Below are 20,794 nucleotides of genomic sequence, written 5' to 3'. Positions count from 1 at the left end.
AGTGACGTTCACGTGAATTCCTAATCTTGTTACGGTGATACAGAATTAATGATACGGATTGACTTCCTATTTTGTTTCAGTGCAAAATATAACTATCACGGGGGAAAAAAAGCTTAACAAAATAGCAGAATATTGTACCAAAACGTAGGACTGGGTTAAAAAAAGAATAGATATATAATCAAACAAATCGATATTGAATCAATTTTTCCCTTTCAAGCCCAATAATAACTATCCATAAAACCAGGAAGTGATTATTTAAATATTTCTTCCCCCGATAAATTCTTAAGAAAACAGATGTATTTTTTGTCCGCCATGTTATGGTGTCAGGGCTGTTGATACAAAAACATGGAAAAATGGCAAAATCTTGCAGATCACCTTTTATCCGGGCAATCTGCTACCTTTGGTTAGGGTCTGATAATGCCTCCAAAAAGCAGAAAATTGCAGTGTGGGAGGGCTCAAACTATTTGAAAAAATGTTTTCATGTGATCTCAATAAATCATCAATTTCCTGCTTTTGCTAGAAGGTCTGGAATGTATGAACTAGGCAGGATCCTGCCTCAAACTATAATTGATAGGTGGAAAAGTCTCAGGTCAACTACGTCACCCCATACCATGTTGAAGTTGTTTAACCAGAAAAGAGCCATGGACAGTAGTCACAAAACTGTCAGAATTATCAGTGCTATTTATACAGAACAGCTCTCTATGATACAGTATTTACACAATTGTGTTAAATTTTGGATCCACTTCTCATACGATGCCTGTGATGTTATGTTTCTCAACTCACCGTAGGTACAGGATCTCTGCAGGTCCGATATGATTCTGAGAATGTTATTCATCAGGTTGGACCGCTGCTCGTTCTCCAGGATGCTGCCCGTGGACGGGTAGGCAGAGTCCACGTAGGTCAGGTCGGACAGATACATCCCTGAGAGAAAGAGAGAGACAGGAAGGAGTCGGCGTAAGCTTCATTGCATCAGGTTGAACGCCTCGCTACGAGCCAAGTGGGGACAAGGACCATCTGTTGGCGGTGTAACAAAAACACATTTTCCTGGGAGCTCAGCTCATTACAAAGCAAAGACAAATACAAAAACAAGACTGGGAGCGCTAACGGGGTCGCATGCCAGGTCCGAGGGGTGCGTGCGGACCGTCTCGTTCAATGTTTGACAAGAGTAATACAGAGGAAACTCCCTGTGGAGTTGAGAATATTCCCTCAACTTGGCCCTGCCCCTTTTTCCTTGGACAAAGCTGTCCATGTAACACGTTGTATGTCCACAGACACAAATGTATATCCAGGCCATTAAAAGTCGATTTTCCATATCTCCTCTTTTACAATGAAATTGAGAGCAGATGGAAGGCAACTCATCACACATCTTGACATGTCAGCTTGCTGTTTTCATTCTAGCAGACCCTCATTGTTTGGTTCATATAAGAAAGGCGACGGTGTAAAATGAGGTGAAAGTGAGTGAAAACATGGACGGAGCTACGTTATCCTACAGGCTCAAACACGTTAATAATACCAACAGTATTTTCACTGAATGGAATCCACACACACGTGTAGTGGAGATGATTGCAAGTGACAAAACATGCATAAAATATGAATGAGGTCATGGAATATTATCGTCTGCATCGCTGAGACAGAAAGAAAACGTTCCCGTCTGCGGTTTTGTTCCAAGTAGATGATGGTGACGATAAGAGGAGAGTAGGCAAGGTTAGACAACAAACCCAGAGCAAGAATCAGTCCAATAAAACCACCAATCAGCCTGTGGTATTGGCAGCAGCAATTTGTAATAATGAGCATCCACCCGTCACAGGAGGAGAAAATGGGCAATCAGGAGGCTGGAAGACGCGAGGCAGCCGCCCGAAAGAGCAGCAATCAGGTAAATTGGTGTAAACGGTAATTAGGCCAACTTTGAGGTACATTCCAACAAGTAATGCTAGCAAGGGCTTTACTTCATGTTAAGAATATTTGATCTAAAATGTAAAAAACAAAAACAAAAAAAAACCACAGAGAGCCACAGGAGAGGGACTAAAGTTCCACAGCCGTAGGAATATTTGTCCTATTCCTAGATTACTTTGTTTAAGCTCATGAACACACCATGATGAATGTGTTCTGTTGGATGTTAAAATGCTAGCTGTAGCTCAAGGGTAATTGCGCCCCCTGTTGCTTTGGAATGAGACTAAGAGGTGATAAGGACTTTTTTTTTTTTTTTTTTGGTCAAGTAGTAAGTTAAAAAAAAAAAAAAAAAAAAAAATCATTCTTCTTTCTCCAATTAGTGACATCAGAAGTAGGCTGGGCCACTCCAAAGAAAACACAGAGGGAGAAAGACGGACGGTGGGGGGGTGGGGGGGACGGGGGTGGGGGGGGGGGGCAATCTGGAACTCCCACACTCCTCCTCCTCCCCTTCCCTCCCTCCTTTTAAGTCACCCCCATCCTTTTGTGGAAAAACTGGAGGCATCCGTTGTCAAGAGCTCAGTCTGTGCGAGAGGCCGGCTCTTGAACCCTGGCCTGGCGCACATCTTTGGGAAGCAGGCCCCCACAGTTAGAATACCACGTCTATTTTGCCAGCAACAGGGCAAAAGAGAAGAAGAGAGATGAATCCTGGACGGTGCTGCTCGGTGAAACTGCAACACAGCGCACACGGCAAACCCTAACTGCAGGACGCGGAAGTTCATTGCTTTGAAAAAGGTATGATGTTCTCCTTGAACACGTGAGAGTGTGAGAGTGTGTGAGTGTGTGGGCAGGCTGCAGATATTTGCCTGGAAGCTTGAGACCGAGCTATTTAGCAGGTCTAATGTTTTCTAGAATGGTGACAGGCGCAGGAACGCACGTGACTCCACCATGACATCTGTGTCAATGTAGCCCGGGATTCATTTGAGAATCATTAAGTGGCATTTTAATATGTGACTTGCCTAGCAACAACAAGGAGAGAAAGCACAAGAGGAAGGAAGCAACATTCCTGCCAAAACACTTGAGGAAGCTTGACCCGATCAGATGGAGGAGATTGAGAGATCCTTTTTGTTTTTTTTCTTAAAGGCACAGAACCACCTGAGGCAGGCTGGTTCAACTCCAGGTGGAATCAATGATGTTACAGCAACATACAGTGAATCCTTGGTATTCAAATGAGGTTAGGGATCAAGCCCCGATGCCGATTATAGATTATTGGTGGAAAACTTTCTACGCAACAGCACATCTGTGATTGTTGTCAACTACCAGGAAAGGCTTTTGGAATATGCCAAACTTGGAGTAAAACGGTAATAAGGAGAAAAGGCCTTGCGTTCCGAGAATCTGGAGTATATCATAATATTTATCCATAGCTCCAATAAGTCTGGAAAATGAGAGGGTAAGACAAGACGCAGATATAAAAAGAGGGAGCAGATGCTTGACCAACATCCAGGACATTCCAGCTTTCACCTGAGACTGCGGGTCACTGCAAGCTTTGCTATGTTAACCGCAAATCTCTTGACCCTCGGGTAGTTTCAAGGACACTCTGCAAGTGTACGACGAGCTTTCAAGCACAAGTTAGCAAGTTCTGGAAGGAGATTGATAGCGCTCAGTCAGCGCCGAATGAATGAATGATTTCAACGTTCGACCTCAGGCCACGTGCGAGAACCTTCTCATGGACGCAGATATCCAAGATTTCTGACAGATGTCTCGGTTGATCAACTAACAGACAAGGCAACAAAGCCTCGTTTCCGCTTCATTTCTTGTGATTGGCTGGCAACCAGTCCAGGGTGTGCCTTGTCTCTTGCTCAAAGTCAGCTGTGACATGTATAACAACTGCATTAACGGATGAATTTGATCTATGCAACAGCCTCCATTGTGCAGTAGCAACACAATGAGGGTTACCAATCCAAACTGTACACTTTAGTGGAAACCAGCTAAATCTAATATATAATGGACATCTGCCCAATTGGAATGCATGTGAATGAATGGGCACTTGAACCTCCAATGTAAATCCAGTCTTGTTTATAGCTGCTCACTGTTAATGAGAAGCCTGGACACAGTTGACAGGACAGGTCAACACAGGATTAGGAGGAGGAATCTAACAAAACATGCAAGAAGTAGTCATGGAAACTTTGAACACAACACTAACATTATCGCTCATTCTGGGATGAATATGTGGTGAGGAGAAACAATACCAGAGGCGAGTCCTTACAATTAAGGGTTTTAATTCCCTCCCGGTTCTCCACTCAACCCTGGATCCCCGGGCGGCTCGAGCCTCACCTTCCCAGTGTCACTCACTAGATTACGTCAAGAGGGGGGAACCCACCACAAGGGGCTCCTCGAGGGAATTTCCACTATTTAATAGGAGTTGATACAATGCCCGTGTGTTTAAAGCGAGCACACAGGAGGTTGTGTGTGTCCTGCAGTGATGGAGGAGGGTGTCGGGAGATTGGAGGGTCCTTATCTTGACCGAGTGTGACAGACCGTGAGCCTCAACTACTCTAAACTGTAAAAGTTGAACGGAGGCAACTGAACTCCTTTTTTCTCCTATCATACTTTTAAAAATAACAAAAAAAAAGCTGTAATTGCGATACCATGACACCCTGAAAACGCAATATTTTTTATCATGGCTTATCACATAGTCAGAATATAATGCTGGCCAATGCCTGCTTAAATGACCTTGAATGGAGGCAAATGAACCTCCATCCTCCAACAGAACCTCCCCACAAAGAGCGATTGATTGAAGCAGCAGCTGTTTGTTGGCGGGGCGAGAAAGGAGTTGGCTCGAGGAAGGGTGGGGCTGCACCCTAATCCAGCGTAAAGACCTTTGACCTGACCATCAAGCAACATGTTTAGGGTTTCAGTACGAGAAGAAGGAAAACAGATGGGGGCCTGTTTTGGGGACTCTACCAAAGTGAGATAGATGGAGCTCAGTAGTCAACTAGTGAGACTTCTTCAAAATAAGCCACTTAATCTGGGAAAACATTTTTATTCTAACCACCATCTTTCACCTTTTAAAGATCCCGGCACAACTGCTGGCTCAAGTCACGTTTTGTGAAGAAAACCCTTTGCAGCTCCTTTTTTTTTTTTTTTTTTTTTTTTTTTAATATGTCCCACATGTGGCATTGAACAGTGAGACGTAAAACACTGCCGCTCATAAGGCAGCACACAAAAGCATTTTCCATCCCACGCTGGTGACGACGGCTAATTTCTTGGAAGGTATTTTTCATTTTAGTGGGCTGCATATTTGGGTCTGAAAAGGTCAGCCGGCATGCTGTGCTCACCTCACATCCTGGGTTTTGTCTACTTACCAACACTCTCTCTCCCACTCCTCCAACACTATTTGGAAGTTAGAGCTGTAACATCTGTGTCAGCAAGTCGAGGGAGGGAGGGAGTCAGTTTGTGCATCACACAAACAGTGGCTGGTGACATTATGTCATAATCAAAGGCTTGGACGACAGCTAGACAATGAGTACATGTGTATGACGTATGACTTTTGATGACTTTTTTTTTTTGTTTTTTTGTTTTTTAAATCTCAAAAATTGCTCATTTGTTTGTGATTTCTGGGACCTTTAGGACAAATGGGAGCGTCAAAATTCCAGATGGAATTTTTTTTTCTTTTCTGGGAAAAAAACAGTAAATGGGCTATAAAAAAAAATGTACATTTTTCCCAAGTTACAGCTTTGGTAAATCACTGCAGACAGCGAGGATTGGTGCATGGAACAATCCAGATTGCCTGATGGGTGGGAAATCTATCAAGACTTGAAAAATGGACTCTTGTGGCCATAAAACATAATGAATTTGAAATAAGTATGGATTTACCCTATATCCCAGGCATCAAACTCAAGGCCTGGGGGCCATATCCAGCCGTCACTTCATTGTTTATGGTCCAAAACTAAAGAAGGCTAAAGAAAATCAAGTATCTACTTCAAGTTCTTTTGATGAAAAGATTTGCACTTTTAATTTTAGTAGAATATGCATTTTATCATTACTTCTTAGAGCTTTTTTACCCTCTGAACTTAATTTGCACAATAGCTCCACAATTCAATATTTCGCTGTCACAATTTCATGACTTCCAAATTAAAATTCTATTTAGTTTTAAAATATACAAAATAAAAAATTTCAGGGGCAATTATGTAAACTTAATATTATGATGAAGTGATTGTATATTGATATTACTGTCTCAGGGAAAACATAACTATGATGTGGTCCACGATTTAACAACCGCGCTAACATGGTCCCATTGAAAAAGTCATCAAATTGCATAGAATTGGATATCCTAAGACCAGAATCAAGACTCTAACAAATGTAATAGAAGCTATCTGCGCCATTGACTGAAACGGACATTAGATACACAATGTGATCATCAAAATATGTTGAACAATTGGAGAATTGGAGATTTTCTCTCTGGTAATAATGTATGATTTTCATTTCTTGCCCCCACTCCTTCAAACATACGTAAACTATTATTTCCAACATTATAAACCAAAAACATTCTCTTCAGCCGTGCGGCAACCGGAAACATATGGAAGGGTTTACATTTTGCATCAATATACGTATATGTCGGCAGGAAAACAATTTAAACCATTGCATAGTCAATATGCTGCTACCTAACGCTCGAATTATTAAAGGATGGATGCGGGGGGGGGGGACTCAGCTCCTGCATACGCCGTCTGAGACAAAGAGTTGCTTTTTTCATTGTGAACAAGTAGGGTGAAAAACCTTTAAATGAGTCCATAAATCTCAGGGACTAGGAGAAGTCTTAGAGCGTACACCTCTGCCAAGGCCAATATAACGCCATTTTTCACTCTGTCAAATTGATTAAATGAGTCCCCTCATGGTACTTCCGCAAACTGGCCGATTATTATTATTTTTTTTTTAAATGTCCCCACCCCCGCGAAAACCGTCTTGGAAAAAAAGGTCTGAAGCCCCAGATTATATTTTTAAAAAAGTCATTTATAAACGACACTTGATAATCATAGTGTCGTGTTAAACAATGGGTGGGGAGGTATAATTTTGATAATAATAAATTTTGTTTGATTTAAAAATTAAAAAGCGAAAAAAGTTAGCCCACCCATGTTCAACTGAAAATAATCGAAAATCCCCGTAGGACGAAAGAGCGTGTGATCCAAAGTACAAAGCATGTAGGTGATATACAAAATATAGTCGTTCCTTTCATGGCAGTGCCAAAAACAGCAAGGTAGCTGAATTAAACCACCGTGCAGAAATAGCGAGCCGGGAGGAGCGAGGCCTGTTAATAACTGTTAGAAGGTTGAGGACCCAGCTGTGCACTTAGAAAGACTTATGGCGCTGGTCCTGTTGCCAAAATATACTGTACGGCGGGCGGGGTTGGTGGCCTGCGGCGGCTCCTTTGTTGCATGCTGATTTTTGCTGCTTTCACAGCTCTGTTATTGAACAAGCGCATTTGTCGAGAGTGACGAACAAGACAGGAGATGGAATTAATCCTTTTGCCATTCGGGGAGAGAAACAAGTAACAAGTTTCCGTTTGTGTGCCAAATTGCTTTCAGTCAAAGTAATTTAGATATAACCACCATGAGGAAGAGTGGGAAGAGGGCACAAAGCGTGATTATAAGAGGAAACTGACTGCAAAATGAGTGCATATAGGGTAAAAAAATAAATAAAATAAAATAATTTTTTTTTTTTTTTTGGTCAAAAAGCCAATCCAGGTACCCTGACTCTCTCAACAGTCCAAAAACATGTGTCATTGTCTTATAACGTATTTACCATATTTACACACTATGGCACATTCTCACTTACATAAATTCTATTTACGTCACTGATGTAGGAATTTGATGACATTTATGGAGCATGTTCGCCACGTGCATGAAAAAGTGCATTTGCGGTGCATGCAAAAAAAATAAATGTTTTAAATATATATATATTTTTTTAAAGAGTGGGCCTAATGCTGAAATTGAAACAATATTAAAATGTTTTGGGATCACAGTTTGTGTTTGGGTATAGTTATTGTTGACACTATTAGCAATTATCACCAAATTGGGGGCTGTCAATTACTCTGGTTTTTTCTTTCTTTCTGGCAGGGCTCCATCCATATCCCCTGCAAGTACTGTTGGTTTATTGTATTGCTGCTGCCTAAGTCATTACTGGATGTTGTCTAGCCTTTGGAAAGATTAGTAATTCATCCGGATAGTCACTCACACGCAACCGATCGCCATAATCCGGGGGGGGGGGGGGGGGGGGGGGGGGGTTGTCAGAATCCCTCAAGAACCACAATGACGTCTTAAGAGGAGACACAGAAGGCACCGGGTTTCATGGTCTTTGCCATGAGTCAGGACAGACTGTTAGGAGTGATGCAGCCGGATTAGAAGAAGGCAAGACCAAGACCAGGGAGCTAAGTGGGGTGGCGTCAGCGTTGCTGTGCCAGTCGGTTGGCTGATGGGAAACAGAAACAGAATTAACACTAGAGTAAAGAGTAATTGGTGCCTTTGTTGAAAGATATATGGTCCTCTAAGTTCTGACTACATCTTAAACTGGATTTACATTGCAAGCTTCAAGTGGCACACTTCCCATTTTTTGCTCTCAAGTGGCATAATTGAATATACATCATCAGCATCTTACAGAATTGGGCATGAATGTAAATCTAGCCTTGGGTATACTGTATGTATAGCTGCACTAAATCAAAGTGCGTGATTGTCGCAAGGCTCCGTAAAAGCATGAGACCAGGACAGCAATGTTATTCACACACAGTCTGCCCATTCAGCTCCCGGCTCTTTTTGCACCTCCTCTGTGAGCATTTGCTGCTTAATTGAAGGTCTCTCACTCGCTTTCAGCTGTGCGTGTCATGTTAGGTCACAGCAGTTTCCGCAATTTTAACTGTTTAACTACAAAAATGTTGACACAACAATGTAATGGTGGACGTGCAGAATTATATAGGAAATTCATGTTTATGCTGTGATTTCCCGGAAGTGTATATGGTTGTCTTGATAAAAATTAGCTATTATTAGCGAGTGTGGTTGTGATCGGGCTGAAAAGGTCAAATGAACTAGGCTGTTCCTGTCAAAGAAACACAGTGGACAATTGGGTTAGATGTAAAGAATGTGGGGCTTGAAGCCCCTTTTAAGAGCCTCTGGACACAAGTTTACACACCAGGGAAAAATAGAAATTCTGTTTGACATTTTACAGATTACATTGCAATGACGATGCAATGGAAAAGCTTAAATCGTGCTGGCAAATTTATCATCGAAGAAGCGGGGCTTCACTTTCATGTTTTACAGGCGGATGTCATAATACACTCCCACCTGTTTAGAATGGACACAGATGAGATGTTTGTTTGTTTTAAATAGAGAGGCATAGAGCCAAGAGTTGTGATGATTGCCTTAGGGTCCAGGAATTAAAGATTGCACCGACATTCCTGCTGTCAGAGTTATTAGCTTTGCATTCCACTATAATAGTGATTTCTAACCAAATTAATCACTCCTAAAATTGTTAACAGTGTCAGTGACATATCGTGACTAGAACAACAATTAAATTATCTTCCACTAGGGGGCAGAAGGTACCATTAACCTGTGTATCAACAATTTGCCAAGCTGCAATTTTCCGTAATATTACCATGACAGACACTTTTATTTTGTGGCACGCTGTGAGATTTCTCTAATGTAAAATATGTCCTTGGCTCAAAAAACAATCACTGTATGGCACATGAAGTTTGCTAAGAAAGCAAAGTGTGAGAATAGGTAGCAAAACTAAAGCCCAGCCATCAGCCGCCACACATTGGTTCTTAACCTACAGGCCCTCAGATAAACAGGGTGTCTGTAAATGGGAGAACCAACAGACAGAAAACAGACCTCCAGTTGGCAGGCCATCCAAAAGTGTTCTTTCAGGTCTTTCCATGCAAACAAATCGGAATGCTGCTGACACACTTCTTCAAATAACACTCACTAAAAAACGTCAAACGCCTTCGCTTTAAAAGATTATGGTTGTCACCGACTCTGGTGTGCACGCGATACCACTAAGGTTTCCTTTTGTCAGTTAGGGGCTAAATCAAAAGCCAATATAGCAGGGATTCACAAATACTTTTTGGATGCAACTATGCCTTACAAAGGAGGCATTTGCCAAAGGATAAAATTGACAATCCTAGCACCAATCAAACATGCATAACACGACTACTCTAAAAAGCATGAGGAACTAAAATGTTGTAATGTTGTGAGAATAAAGTCACATTTTTCAAGAAAAAAAAAAATACAACCAGATTCATCTCATATTGTGTTTTATATTATGAAAAGACACCTTTAGTCTATAAAAAAAATAGATGGCTATAATCGGGGGAAAAATGACTTTTGCTATAAAAAAGGACTTTATTCCTGCAATTATACGCCTCCATCCATCCATTTTTTGAACCGCTTAACCTCACTAGGGTCGTGTTTGAGCAGGAGCTTATTCCAGCTGACTTTTGTCTTAAAATAAAAATGACGATACACACATGGATGTCATATTTAGGTTAAGTCACAATCATCTCAGAGCTTTTCATTAGGCTAAAGCTAAGGTAGGGAGGAATAACAGGTTTATTATTCATGTTTTATTGGTCACCAGTCCCTACACAAAGTTGCTGTATGTGCATTTTAGGCTCACGGACCCGAGTAGGAAGAACCTCTGGATTTTAAAAGGTCTTGTCTTCATGCAGGCGGGCCCAGGGGGGCTTGGAGGAGGGGAGCACAAGTAGCTGTCCATCAACCCACCAAAAGAGCAATGCAGGGACTGATGTGGAGCCTGTGCGCCCTCCTCTGCCTCTCTCTGTGGGAGGGAAGTTCCTGCAGGAACTCCAGGGAAACCCGGAGGACGTCTCTTCACAGAAGTAAAAGAGCTCCTGCAGACCCCCATGCCAAAAAGTGTTCCTACACCTTCCTTGTGCCTGAGCAGAAAATTACAGGTTTGAACCCTTAACGTTTCTGCCTGTTCTTTAAAGATGCCTGTGAATATTGACTTCTCACTGCCTGCCTGCATATGTCATGCGTTATCAGGTCCAATCTGTGCCAGCTCCACAGGCCCCGAGCCAGACAAGGACAGAGTGACCCGCATGGACATTGCGGACGTGCGGGAAGTGCTGAGCAAACAGCGGCGTGAGATCGACACGCTGCAGCTGGTGGTGGACGTGGACGGCAACCTGGTAAACGAGATGAAGCTGCTGAGGAAAGAGAGCAGGAATATGAACTCCAGGGTGACCCAGCTTTACATGCAGCTGTTGCATGAGATCATCAGGAAGCGAGACAACTCCCTGGAGCTGGCCCAGTTGGAGAACCGTGTCCTCAACGTGACCTCAGAGATGATACGGCTGAACTCCAGGTACAGGGAGCTGGAGGTCCGCTTCGCCAACATGGCCGCGGTGGTCAACAACCAGTCCGTCCTTATCTCGGCACTGGAAGAGCAATGCCTGAGGCCGGTGGGGCGCACTGATCTGCCTGCGGTGCCGCCGCTGGTTCAGGTGGTGCCGCAGACGATACCAGTAAACAACCGCTTCACCAACGAAATACAGCGGGACCACAACAACAGGGCCTTTTCGCGAGGATCGCGCACAAACTCGCCCACTCCGAGCCCCTTTGGAATTGACCCTCCGCCGCCACAGGGAACACTAACTTCTGACGGTGGGTACTAGTTACACATGCAGGATCCTCAGTTTACAGTGGTCCTGATCCGACATCCAAACAAAATGGAAGGTATAAGAATGGCCAAGGCACGTATAGTGCAAGCATTTTACCTGCTGAAGGAGATACTTGAAGGGACTAAGACCAGCAACAAATATGAAGACATTATGATAAATTTGCCATTACCAGTTGCTGGTGCTTTTGACAGTGATCTAAAGAGCAACATAATGTCACCAACGGGAAGTTGACCTGTCCAGTGTCCAAAGATACTTCCATTAACTCCCCTGGGCAACATAATTCTGCTCAATACACAATTGGCAAAGAAAGCGCAGTTCAGAACATTCAGACTGAGACGGAGAGTAGTGACTGATTGGCAATTTAACCTATAGTTGTTCTATCGATCATGCCTCTTCCCTCGTTTTGCTTGAATAACTTTTGACAGCCTACAATCTAGAATATTCTTTGAGCTTGCAGACAAAAAAATATATATTTGATGCATCCTTGGCATGTAATTGAGACAGTGAAATCGTCCAGTCCTCCATTGGCCATCCTTCAGTGAGCATATGTATCCAATTACTCCAGATTTTGGTCCAACAAGGAGAAGGAACTAGATCTAGCCTGACAAATCCTTACTAGAGTTTGAACATCCAGGCTACACGAGCATGTTGTGTATAATGAAACACAAGGAGTGCATAAAACCAAAGCATCCAAATTCTATATTATAGGAACACGGTACGTATGGCACTAAATGAAAACAGCCGACTAGTTCATTGTCCGCCATTTGCAACCTTGATCTTTATGTCAATCAGTGAACAATTAGTTGATAATTATGTACATTCCTGAAGGAAAGTGAACAAGTCTTTGTATTAGTTTCCCTGGTTCGGCCACTTGAAAGTTACGGAGGGCCCTTGGTTTACGACAGTTCCTGTATTTCTGTCAATGTAACGTAGCCCAAATTTGTACGCAAGTTGGAACATCCTGTAGTCCATAACTAACCTAGGATAACACATTAAGTTGGAATGATAGTTAATATTTGTATGAAAAATGTGTATTCCAAGTTTTATGAATGGATTTTGATTGTCAGTGCACCTGTCACGAGTACAGAGCAAAGAAATTCCTTGTTACAAACAAGCACCATAAAAACAATGGCCAACAGAGGGAGACAACAGGAAGCAAACAAAAAAAGGCGCCACAATTTTCTTACATTAGAAATAAAAACAATGCAACTTGTATGCAAGTCAGAACACGCCGAACACCATTTGTAAACTTGTATGGTGATTGTAAACCCCCCTGCGCGGAATATGTCTCTTCCATACTGTGGTTTTCAATACTGGGCTTTTAACAGTAGGACTGATATATATTCCTTGTTTTATGTACATATGTTTGAACAAACAAGGGGGCTTTGGGAAAGATCATCACAAAGATTGGTTTTACGACTAAAATAAGCCTTTCATTTCATTGTCATTACAGTGTACAGTGTCTGAAACAAATATCTTCAACATACTGAACTGACAGTTAGGATGAGAATGAAATAGGTATCATTTCACCCCCCCACCCTACAAAAAATAAATTCAACATTGACCACTAATAGAATAAGGTCTACGTATGCTCACCATTACTATAAATACACATTAGCAGACCACTGTTTGGACAACTTAAGCCCCTTTTGAAACCGCTGTGGCTTTGTGGGTTGATTTTGTTTGAAATCTCAACATTTCAGGGCTTGTGTTTGCACAACGTGACATGACATTGACAGAAATGAAGAATAGGGGAATGGATAGGAGACCAATCAGTAGAAAAATAGAAGCTTGTGTAAGGGAGGTTTAAGGTCTAAATACCAGGGGCCTGATGTTGGATTCTGGGGTGATCCCACACTCAGCTGAGAAAACTATCTTCCATAGGCCTTTAGGCCCCTCACGCAACACCGACGTTCATGCTGGTTTATTAACACTCACACAAGGGTAAACTGAGGAAACGCAGTGGGATGATTCAGCTGTTTCTGCTTTCGGGCCATACGCTTGTGAATATTCATTCACACAACAATCAAAAGCGTGTTTGGATGGCTTTAGACGGCAGGATGTTTGGAGGGTTGCGGCTGAAAGGAGATGTTTTGCAACCCCTCCAGACACGGACACGTTTTTCGACCAATTTCTTTGCCAGTTTTTGTTTCATATTATTTTGTTCTTACTTATTTATTTTTTAAATATTATATTTTATAATTTTTAGAACAATTTTAACTTAACATTTTTTTTTTTAGATTATATTATCCTTATATATTTTATTGCATTCATTTCTACATCATTTTGCACTTTACTTATTTTTAGATTTATGTACATTATATTATTTATCTTTAGATTATTTTGCATTTGATTTTTGTTTCTACTATTGCTGTATTTTATTATGTTTGTCTTGATTTAATTTGTTTTGGAGGTTCATTACAATTTGTGGACTTTGATTTCAATAAGATTTTTCTTTTTTGTTAAACCTCAGGTCCATTCAAGGACTGTTTCCAGGTGCGCAAAGCCGGTCACACCACCAGTGGGATGTACCTGCTGAAGACTGACGGCAGCGAGCGGCTAATACAAGTTTGGTGCGAACACAGCCTCGACAACGGCGGCTGGACCGTGTTGCAGAGGAGGCGAGACGGCTCGGTTAATTTCTTTCGCAACTGGGAGAACTACAAGGTACGTGGATACAAAGAAATTGCACGCCACATTTTCAAATGTAAACAGGTATTATTTGTTAAGTTATGTTGCTGTCTTTCCTGAATTTTGTCCCAAAATTCCAAGTCTGATTCAAGTCCCTTGCCTCTTAAAAAATTTGTCAAGCTTGTAACAAAGACATCAAATGCAAGATGAACTTTGTCTTTGGGGTTCATTTCGAGCTGTGACTAACTGGCAACCAATCTAGTGTGTAACCTACCTCTCGCACAAAGTCAGCAAGGGTTGGCGAACTTGGCACCAGCTCACCCGCGACCCTAATGAGGCCATGCGCTTTAGAAAATGGCGGTTGGAGGGTTCGTTTCGGGGCCACTAAATGAACGCGTGTTCCGTGACTGTAAACAGTTTAGCTGCATATTTTCAAACAAAGTGCAGTCGTGGCCAGGGACCGTAACGCAAATATACAGAATTAGCAAAGTGCTGGTAGGCTGAGATGGAAATGCAACATGTGTTTATCCTTCCCATGCATCAGCCTTTTGTTTCACGACATTTTTGCGATACACAACCTTCTTCAGAAAAATGTATGCTGAAGGAGTTTGTCACGTCACTAAAAAGTATAAAAAGTAAAAACCTGCACCGCCGTTGGGCAACGCAGCAAGAAAAGCACCTTTTGCAGCTGTGAATTTGCTTAAGAAGAGCCACGTTGACATCCTGACAGATCAGTGACAGCTTTAATAGAAATTATCCTCTCCATAAGCAAGACATTCGTTTCTGTTTTACTTGATTGTGGACCTCAGACACATTTGAGAAGAGTGAAAAGATTGCATTGCATTAGAAGCACTCTGTACGATTGCTTACATTTCTTGGGATTTGATTGGCCCACCATGATCGTCATTTTTTTCCCTTCACTTTTAGAAAAATTATTATTATCGAAAATTAATCACCCAGCTCTCCCACTTATGAAAAACCCTTTCCCTCGCAGAGAGGCTTTGGCAACATTGATGGGGAGCACTGGCTGGGGCTGGAGAACATCTACAACCTGGGCAAGCAGGGTGACTACAAACTGATGGTGGAGCTGGAGGACTGGAACGGCAAGAAGGTGTATGCCGAGTACAGCAGCTTCCGCCTGGAGCCGGAGAGTGAGGGCTACCGCCTGAGGCTGGGCGCCTACCAAGGCAACGCCGGTGACTCTTTCACCAGCCACAACGGCAAACAGTTCACCACGCTGGACCGAGACAAGGATGCCTTCTCAGGTACGTGACTGTCAGATGTGGCCAAAATACTAATACTTTGTACTTTAGTAGAAGTACAGATACTTGTCTAAAAATAGAGCTTTTAAAGTACAAGTGTCTTTTATTTTTGTGTTGTATTGTCATCCATGACAGCAGAGCAATTATAAGGACTACAAAGTACAGTTGTTCCAAATGTAGGGAGTAAAATAGAAAAATAGAAAAATATACTTTAGTACAGATTACATGTATGGTGATTTTCAAGTTTCTTTACTATCAATAAGTATTTGTTGTCACTGATCTATCAGCTTTGCTTGTTCTTGATTGCTACTATTGTGTTCCTCCTTAAGGCAACTGCGCACACTTCCACAAGGGCGGATGGTGGTACAACGCATGTGGCCAGACCAACCTGAATGGCGTGTGGTACAGCGGCGGAGTTTACCGCAGCAAGTTTCAAGACGGCATCTTCTGGGCCGAATACGGAGGGGGGTTCTACTCGCTCAAGTCTGTGCGCCTGATGATCCGACCCATTGACTAGAACCTCGCCACAGTGGCTCACTAAATCGCCTTCCTTGTTTCACAAAAAAAATATTCCTGAATACACATTGTACAGGTACAAGGAGAAAGACTTGTCATTAAAGAAAAGGCGGAATAAACAACGGCATGCTTTTGCACGGAATGATGAACTCCATGCCGAAATTAATATAAACAGTCCTGAACCTCAAGTAAGAAAAAATTCAGAATTGTTTCACTCGAATCATACAGTCTGAATTGAGCATAAGGCTCCTGTGACAATCAGTATTATTCCCATGTCCCAGTTGACTCCAGTTGGAACGTGGGAATGTTTTGTTTTGTTTTTTTTAAATACTTAAGATATTCCTCAGGAGCAGCTTACCATCACCATTGAAAGTAATTATGTTCATATTGTGGGCTAAAGAATAAACTTGGATATTACTTTTTGAGTGTCACACTACATTTTTAGCAATTCCTGGCACTGAAATACACAGGCGTGTAAATACCTTAGGCCTTTGCCTGTGATAGCTTAACTTAAGGTGTGATTCTACTCAGGCCAAAATGTTCACACTGCCACTTGTGCGACTCGTTGTGTCCCCCCCCCCCCCCCCCCCCCCCTATTATATCAGTGGATATTTATGGTAAGCTCAGCCTTTTCTGTTGATATTTTGCCCAGTTATGTCATGTGTTAGCCAATTTCAAACTGCCTGTGATGACTAGGGTTGCAGTAGCACATAGATGCCAGCAAATTCTCATTGTAATTAAAGCAAACATTCATCCTCTCTCTGTATTTTCATTCCTTTTAAGTTTGTTGCAACTCAAAATATTTATGCATACTGTCACGAAAGCCTTATTGCAAAAACCACTGCAGCCCCATTTCGGAAATGCTAAATTAAGATGTTGCATATGATGCCAGAGATAAGGGTATACTTGTACGAAGGAAAGGAAGACTGTGACACACTGCCAGGTGTCATTCAATCTGTCCAATTAAAAATATTTTGTAAAACCTTTGTGTGTCCTTTATGCCTCAGCTTCAGCAACGTGTGTGCAACATGGCAGAATGGTGCACAAGGCACACTAAGTGAATGATTTTTGCTCAATGTATGTTCTCTCTGGTAAATTCACTTAAGACCCAAAGAGCAACGCAAGGAGGGGCTAAAAAACAAATTAAGGAAGCCTTTTCAAGAAAGTGTGTTTTATCACAGCGTCTCTGTGGTCTGTTTGTGTACCCATGATTGACTTGTGTGAGCAGGAACGAGTTAATCAGAATAGAACAGAGTGGCACTGTGAAAAGCACAGACAAGGAGGCGGTCTGTGTCTACCGGGCCTAATGACAGGTCGGCTTTGGAGTCACTCACGCGTCGCTTTAGTACAAATGTGTCTCTGTAGAAAAGCTAGGTGAGCTTTCTTCAGCCTTGTTATCGGCAGAGCTCAGCTTCACACACATACAAAAACGATGACTGAATTTCAGTAGCTATGATATTGAACTAGAAAATCTGCCAAACACACAGTAAAGCCGAAAACACATGGATTTTCCTCGCTTGAAAGCGTGCATGATTTCATCTTGGCGCTTGACCAAGGAAAGAGTGTAAATATTACTGGAAGCAAGAATTATTCCTCAATTTGTTGCTGATTTATATGTTTGTTCTAGCTGAAGGGAAAACTGGTGTCTTAAAACATCAGCTAGCCAAATGAATGTTCAATACAGGGAAGAGAAAGCAGATGATACAATTTTGTAGTACCAACACGTCGCTCCTGCTTTCAGGGTTTTTAAAAAAAAATTTTTTTTTAAGGCACCCCTCTGAACGGGAAATTCCTTGTACATGCAGTAACACACACCCCCTTTGAGGCCTCGGTGACATTCATGGGCTGACGGTGGTTAAAATAAGGAGGATGTGTGTGTGCGCGTTACCTAGGTATGGTATACAGGACACCATGCTCTGGCTGCTTATGTAGTCCCGCAGACGCTTGTAATTGTCCTCTTTGGACATCAGGAAGTCCAGCCGGTCAAAAGTGGCTTTGTCCTTGCGACTCAGTAACTGGAAGGATCGTTATAAAAGCCATGTAAAGACAATCTGTAATATGTAAGATTTTTAGTTGTTGTTAGGATCATATATTTCAACATTTCACATGTTTATTTTACCACACCTCGTCATCCATTTTGCTTTGTCACGCGTTTTACATTTCATTAGCCTTTTGTTTTTGTATCCTTTAAGAACCTCCCCAATTGCCAGCTAAATAAACTGGGCTTGGCTTCAAAGTAGGGACAAACATACTCACCGCCCACGTTTTGGTGAGCCTGAAGATGGGAGCGCTCTGCAGGCCCGACACCACCGCCATGACGGCGTGGAGGTTGTTCATTTCGCACAATTTCTACAATAAAGACACGAGACATTAGCAGTGTGTTTTTAATGCAAACAAGGAGTTAAGGTCGTGTTATGCAGAGGCGGGGGTCGTGTATACCTTGGCAGTGCGGATATATAGACTCAGCACCTCGGCTCTGATCTTCAGCGTCTGCGCGTGTAGGATCTCTCGAACCACCCAGAAACTGGTCTGGATTAAGCACACACAGGTAGAGATGTTAAAAAATACTAGTAGAGCTGAGTAAAAGCAGACTCCAAAAACCCAAATAGAAAATGTGACAGCCTTCAAACTCCTTATTTAGTTGTTACTTGAAAATAAACTTTTTTTTTTTCCCTGAAAAAGTTGATGCAATTTAGTGATTGGGGAAGTTTCTCCACTGATGACATGATCAGCAAAGACTGTGAAACACTTTCATGCAGAAAACACTCACATCCCCCATGACACAGTAGCGAGGTTTATGTTTGGTAATGTATCCTTGCATCTTCAAGGCTTTTTTCCCCTCACTCTGGACTCCACTTTGAAATGAGAGCCTGCAATGCCTCTATAGTTTCAAAGCTCACTCTCTTAGTCTGGTTGTCATGGTGACGAACGCCAGCCTCACCAATATATGGGGTGGAATGAGCATGAGACAGAAACTGTCTGAAAGTGGAATATTTTTGGCAAAAGCATGTCACCCAGGTGTTGTTAAGACACCTGGGAACAGTTTGAATTGTAAAAATAAAAGGCAGAAGAAATATCCAAAGGGTTGACATGATTTATAAACTTAAACCCAAGTAGGGATGAGCATGAGTCTGTGGAGTGGTTCCACATACAAACAAGTCATTGATTCAATTAGGAAGAAATGGAAAGAAGACTGAGAAAGACAAGGTAATTGGTTGGGGGGTGTGGGTGGAAGAGGTCAGTGTTGGCCTTAACGTCATTGCGCTCAGGGGGTTTGCGAGGGAACCATGTGTTCCTAATAACACGCAGACCTTGTGTCCAAATGCAGACAAAATGCCATCTTATTAAAAATTCTGTACTGCTGGCTCATTCTTCTCTCCTTCCACAGTGTAACTGGATAGACTCCCTCAGCATAGCAACACAGGTGTGTTGAGTTGAGTCCCGGTGCGCTGTGTGGGACGTGCACACATTCTGACCCCACAGCTGGTTTTGCCTACTCTTTCCTGGAAAGAGCAGGCTGTGGGTTGTTTTTCTTTCGAGGTAGAGGCAAAGAGCTGTGGAGTGATAAGTTTATCCAGCTACTCCTGTCACATTCTGTTTCCGCTCATCTTCCATCTATGCAGGTATTGTACCAACAAAAAAAATCTGCATATTCACTTTTTCCATTAAGTAATGTTACATGTGCTCCCTGCGTTTGCTTGGGTTTTCAACCACATTCCAAAAGCATGCTTGAAAATGGTGGATTTGTTCATCCAGCCTAGCTAGAGGATCATGGTTAAAAAACAACGTGGACAGTAACTGCTTAAACTAGCCCATTGTCACAATTCGGCAAAAGTAAGAAGGCCTCACTCAGACATTTTAGGAATTAGTCAACTTGCCAAAGACTTATATACATACTTGTGTAATTTCACACTTGGTGGGTGGGCAGACAGTCGTATACAAAGGGTCTGAGATTTACGACGGTCCGGACATGAGACAGAACTCCATTGTAAACCATCCCTAGTCTTGTAATTTCAGACTTGGTGAAAATTATGGTGGGCAGGCACTTCAGAAAGCCAACTATTTGTATACAAGGCATTAAAAAGCCAATTTTATGTATTTCCCTTTTAAGGGTGCTTCCACACATACTGATGCATTTGCTAATAACTCAGTCCAGTTCTGCTTCATACATACCAAGACTTTTACTGGCCAAAAGTGTAAGGAGTAAATGCCAAAGTGTCAACAAATAGCACACTTCATCTTTGTGTCTGTGTAGAATGCAAAGGTGGATCAATTAAGACATCTCTGAGCAAAAGGGAGTGGTTAATTTGCCACGTTCACAGCATGTGGAATCAGTCTACTGACCTGAACTGAACTGAACTGAACGTACAAGTGGGTTGGGAACTGCCAAATAAATCAAGGCCAGCAGATTTGGACACAGGATCAACCCATTTAATGGACTGAAGGTGACTAAAGATTAATATTTGTAATAACCTGGAACCAACGATGGAATACAGAAAATGTGATTGTATCTGGTCGGCGTGGGGATTTGACAGTCCGCTATCTCTACATGTCCATTAATCTGTGGAACACTGGCATTTACATCTGATATTGCAGGATGTAAGTCATTACTGCATCAGCGTTTGTGACAAAACTCATAAAGTCAGATCACTGTGCAGTCGTCAACACAGGCTGTAAATTATTATCTGTGCCTCTTGTTTAATTGTCTGGCTGGGCTCCACTCCTGGCGTATACCAGTGCCAACAAAGCTACGAGTGAAGGACGAGGATTATTGCTGCTCGGCAGGAGTCCGGCAGCCCGATCCCATTAT

The 20,794-nt window shown here is 42.2% G+C and overlaps 2 protein-coding genes across 5 annotated transcripts in view; one reads left to right on the top strand and one right to left on the bottom strand.

Annotated features, from left to right (window-relative positions):
• Window positions 1–20,794, bottom strand: part of ralgps2 (Ral GEF with PH domain and SH3 binding motif 2) — a 51,080-nt gene that overhangs the window by 7,488 nt on the left and 22,798 nt on the right. For all 3 annotated transcript variants that reach the window (XM_077535037.1, XM_077535039.1, XM_077535038.1), the window contains exons 7-10: window positions 18,424–18,513; window positions 18,241–18,333; window positions 17,873–17,999; window positions 784–921 (exon numbers count right to left, since the gene is read on the bottom strand). In XM_077535037.1, the coding sequence (XP_077391163.1) occupies window positions 784–921; window positions 17,873–17,999; window positions 18,241–18,333; window positions 18,424–18,513 (448 nt within the window). The remainder of the gene's footprint in view (window positions 1–783; window positions 922–17,872; window positions 18,000–18,240; window positions 18,334–18,423; window positions 18,514–20,794) is intronic.
• Window positions 2,378–16,561, top strand: angptl1a (angiopoietin-like 1a). Of its 2 annotated transcripts, none has more exons than XM_077535187.1 (6): window positions 2,378–2,682; window positions 10,543–10,846; window positions 10,938–11,558; window positions 14,049–14,242; window positions 15,201–15,471; window positions 15,798–16,561. In XM_077535187.1, exons 2-6 carry the CDS (start codon window positions 10,666–10,668, stop codon window positions 15,983–15,985), a joined length of 1,455 nt encoding a protein of 484 aa, XP_077391313.1. In that variant the 5' UTR covers window positions 2,378–2,682; window positions 10,543–10,665; the 3' UTR covers window positions 15,986–16,561. The 2 variants fall into 2 exon arrangements, with proteins under 2 accessions (XP_077391313.1, XP_077391312.1); XM_077535186.1 differs by having other exon boundaries at window positions 2,379–2,682; window positions 10,601–10,846.

This window comes from Festucalex cinctus, chromosome 10, assembly GCF_051991245.1.
Source record: "Festucalex cinctus isolate MCC-2025b chromosome 10, RoL_Fcin_1.0, whole genome shotgun sequence".
NCBI lineage: Eukaryota > Metazoa > Chordata > Actinopteri > Syngnathiformes > Syngnathidae > Festucalex > Festucalex cinctus.
Note: the sequence above shows the minus strand (reverse complement) of the source record. Positions and strands in the feature narration are given on the sequence as shown.

What these genes read in the sequence shown, in the direction of transcription:
- angptl1a (XM_077535187.1), top strand. Translation starts at nt 10,666, where the DNA reads ATGCAGGGACTGATGTGGAGCCTGTGCGCCCTCCTCTGCCTCTCTCTG. An exon ending in GCCTGAGCAGAAAATTACAG is followed by an intron (nt 10,847 to 10,937) that starts GTTTGAACCCTT and finishes ATGCGTTATCAG; the next exon opens with GTCCAATCTGTGCCAGCTCC. An exon ending in GCAACTGGGAGAACTACAAG is followed by an intron (nt 14,243 to 15,200) that starts GTACGTGGATAC and finishes TTTCCCTCGCAG; the next exon opens with AGAGGCTTTGGCAACATTGA.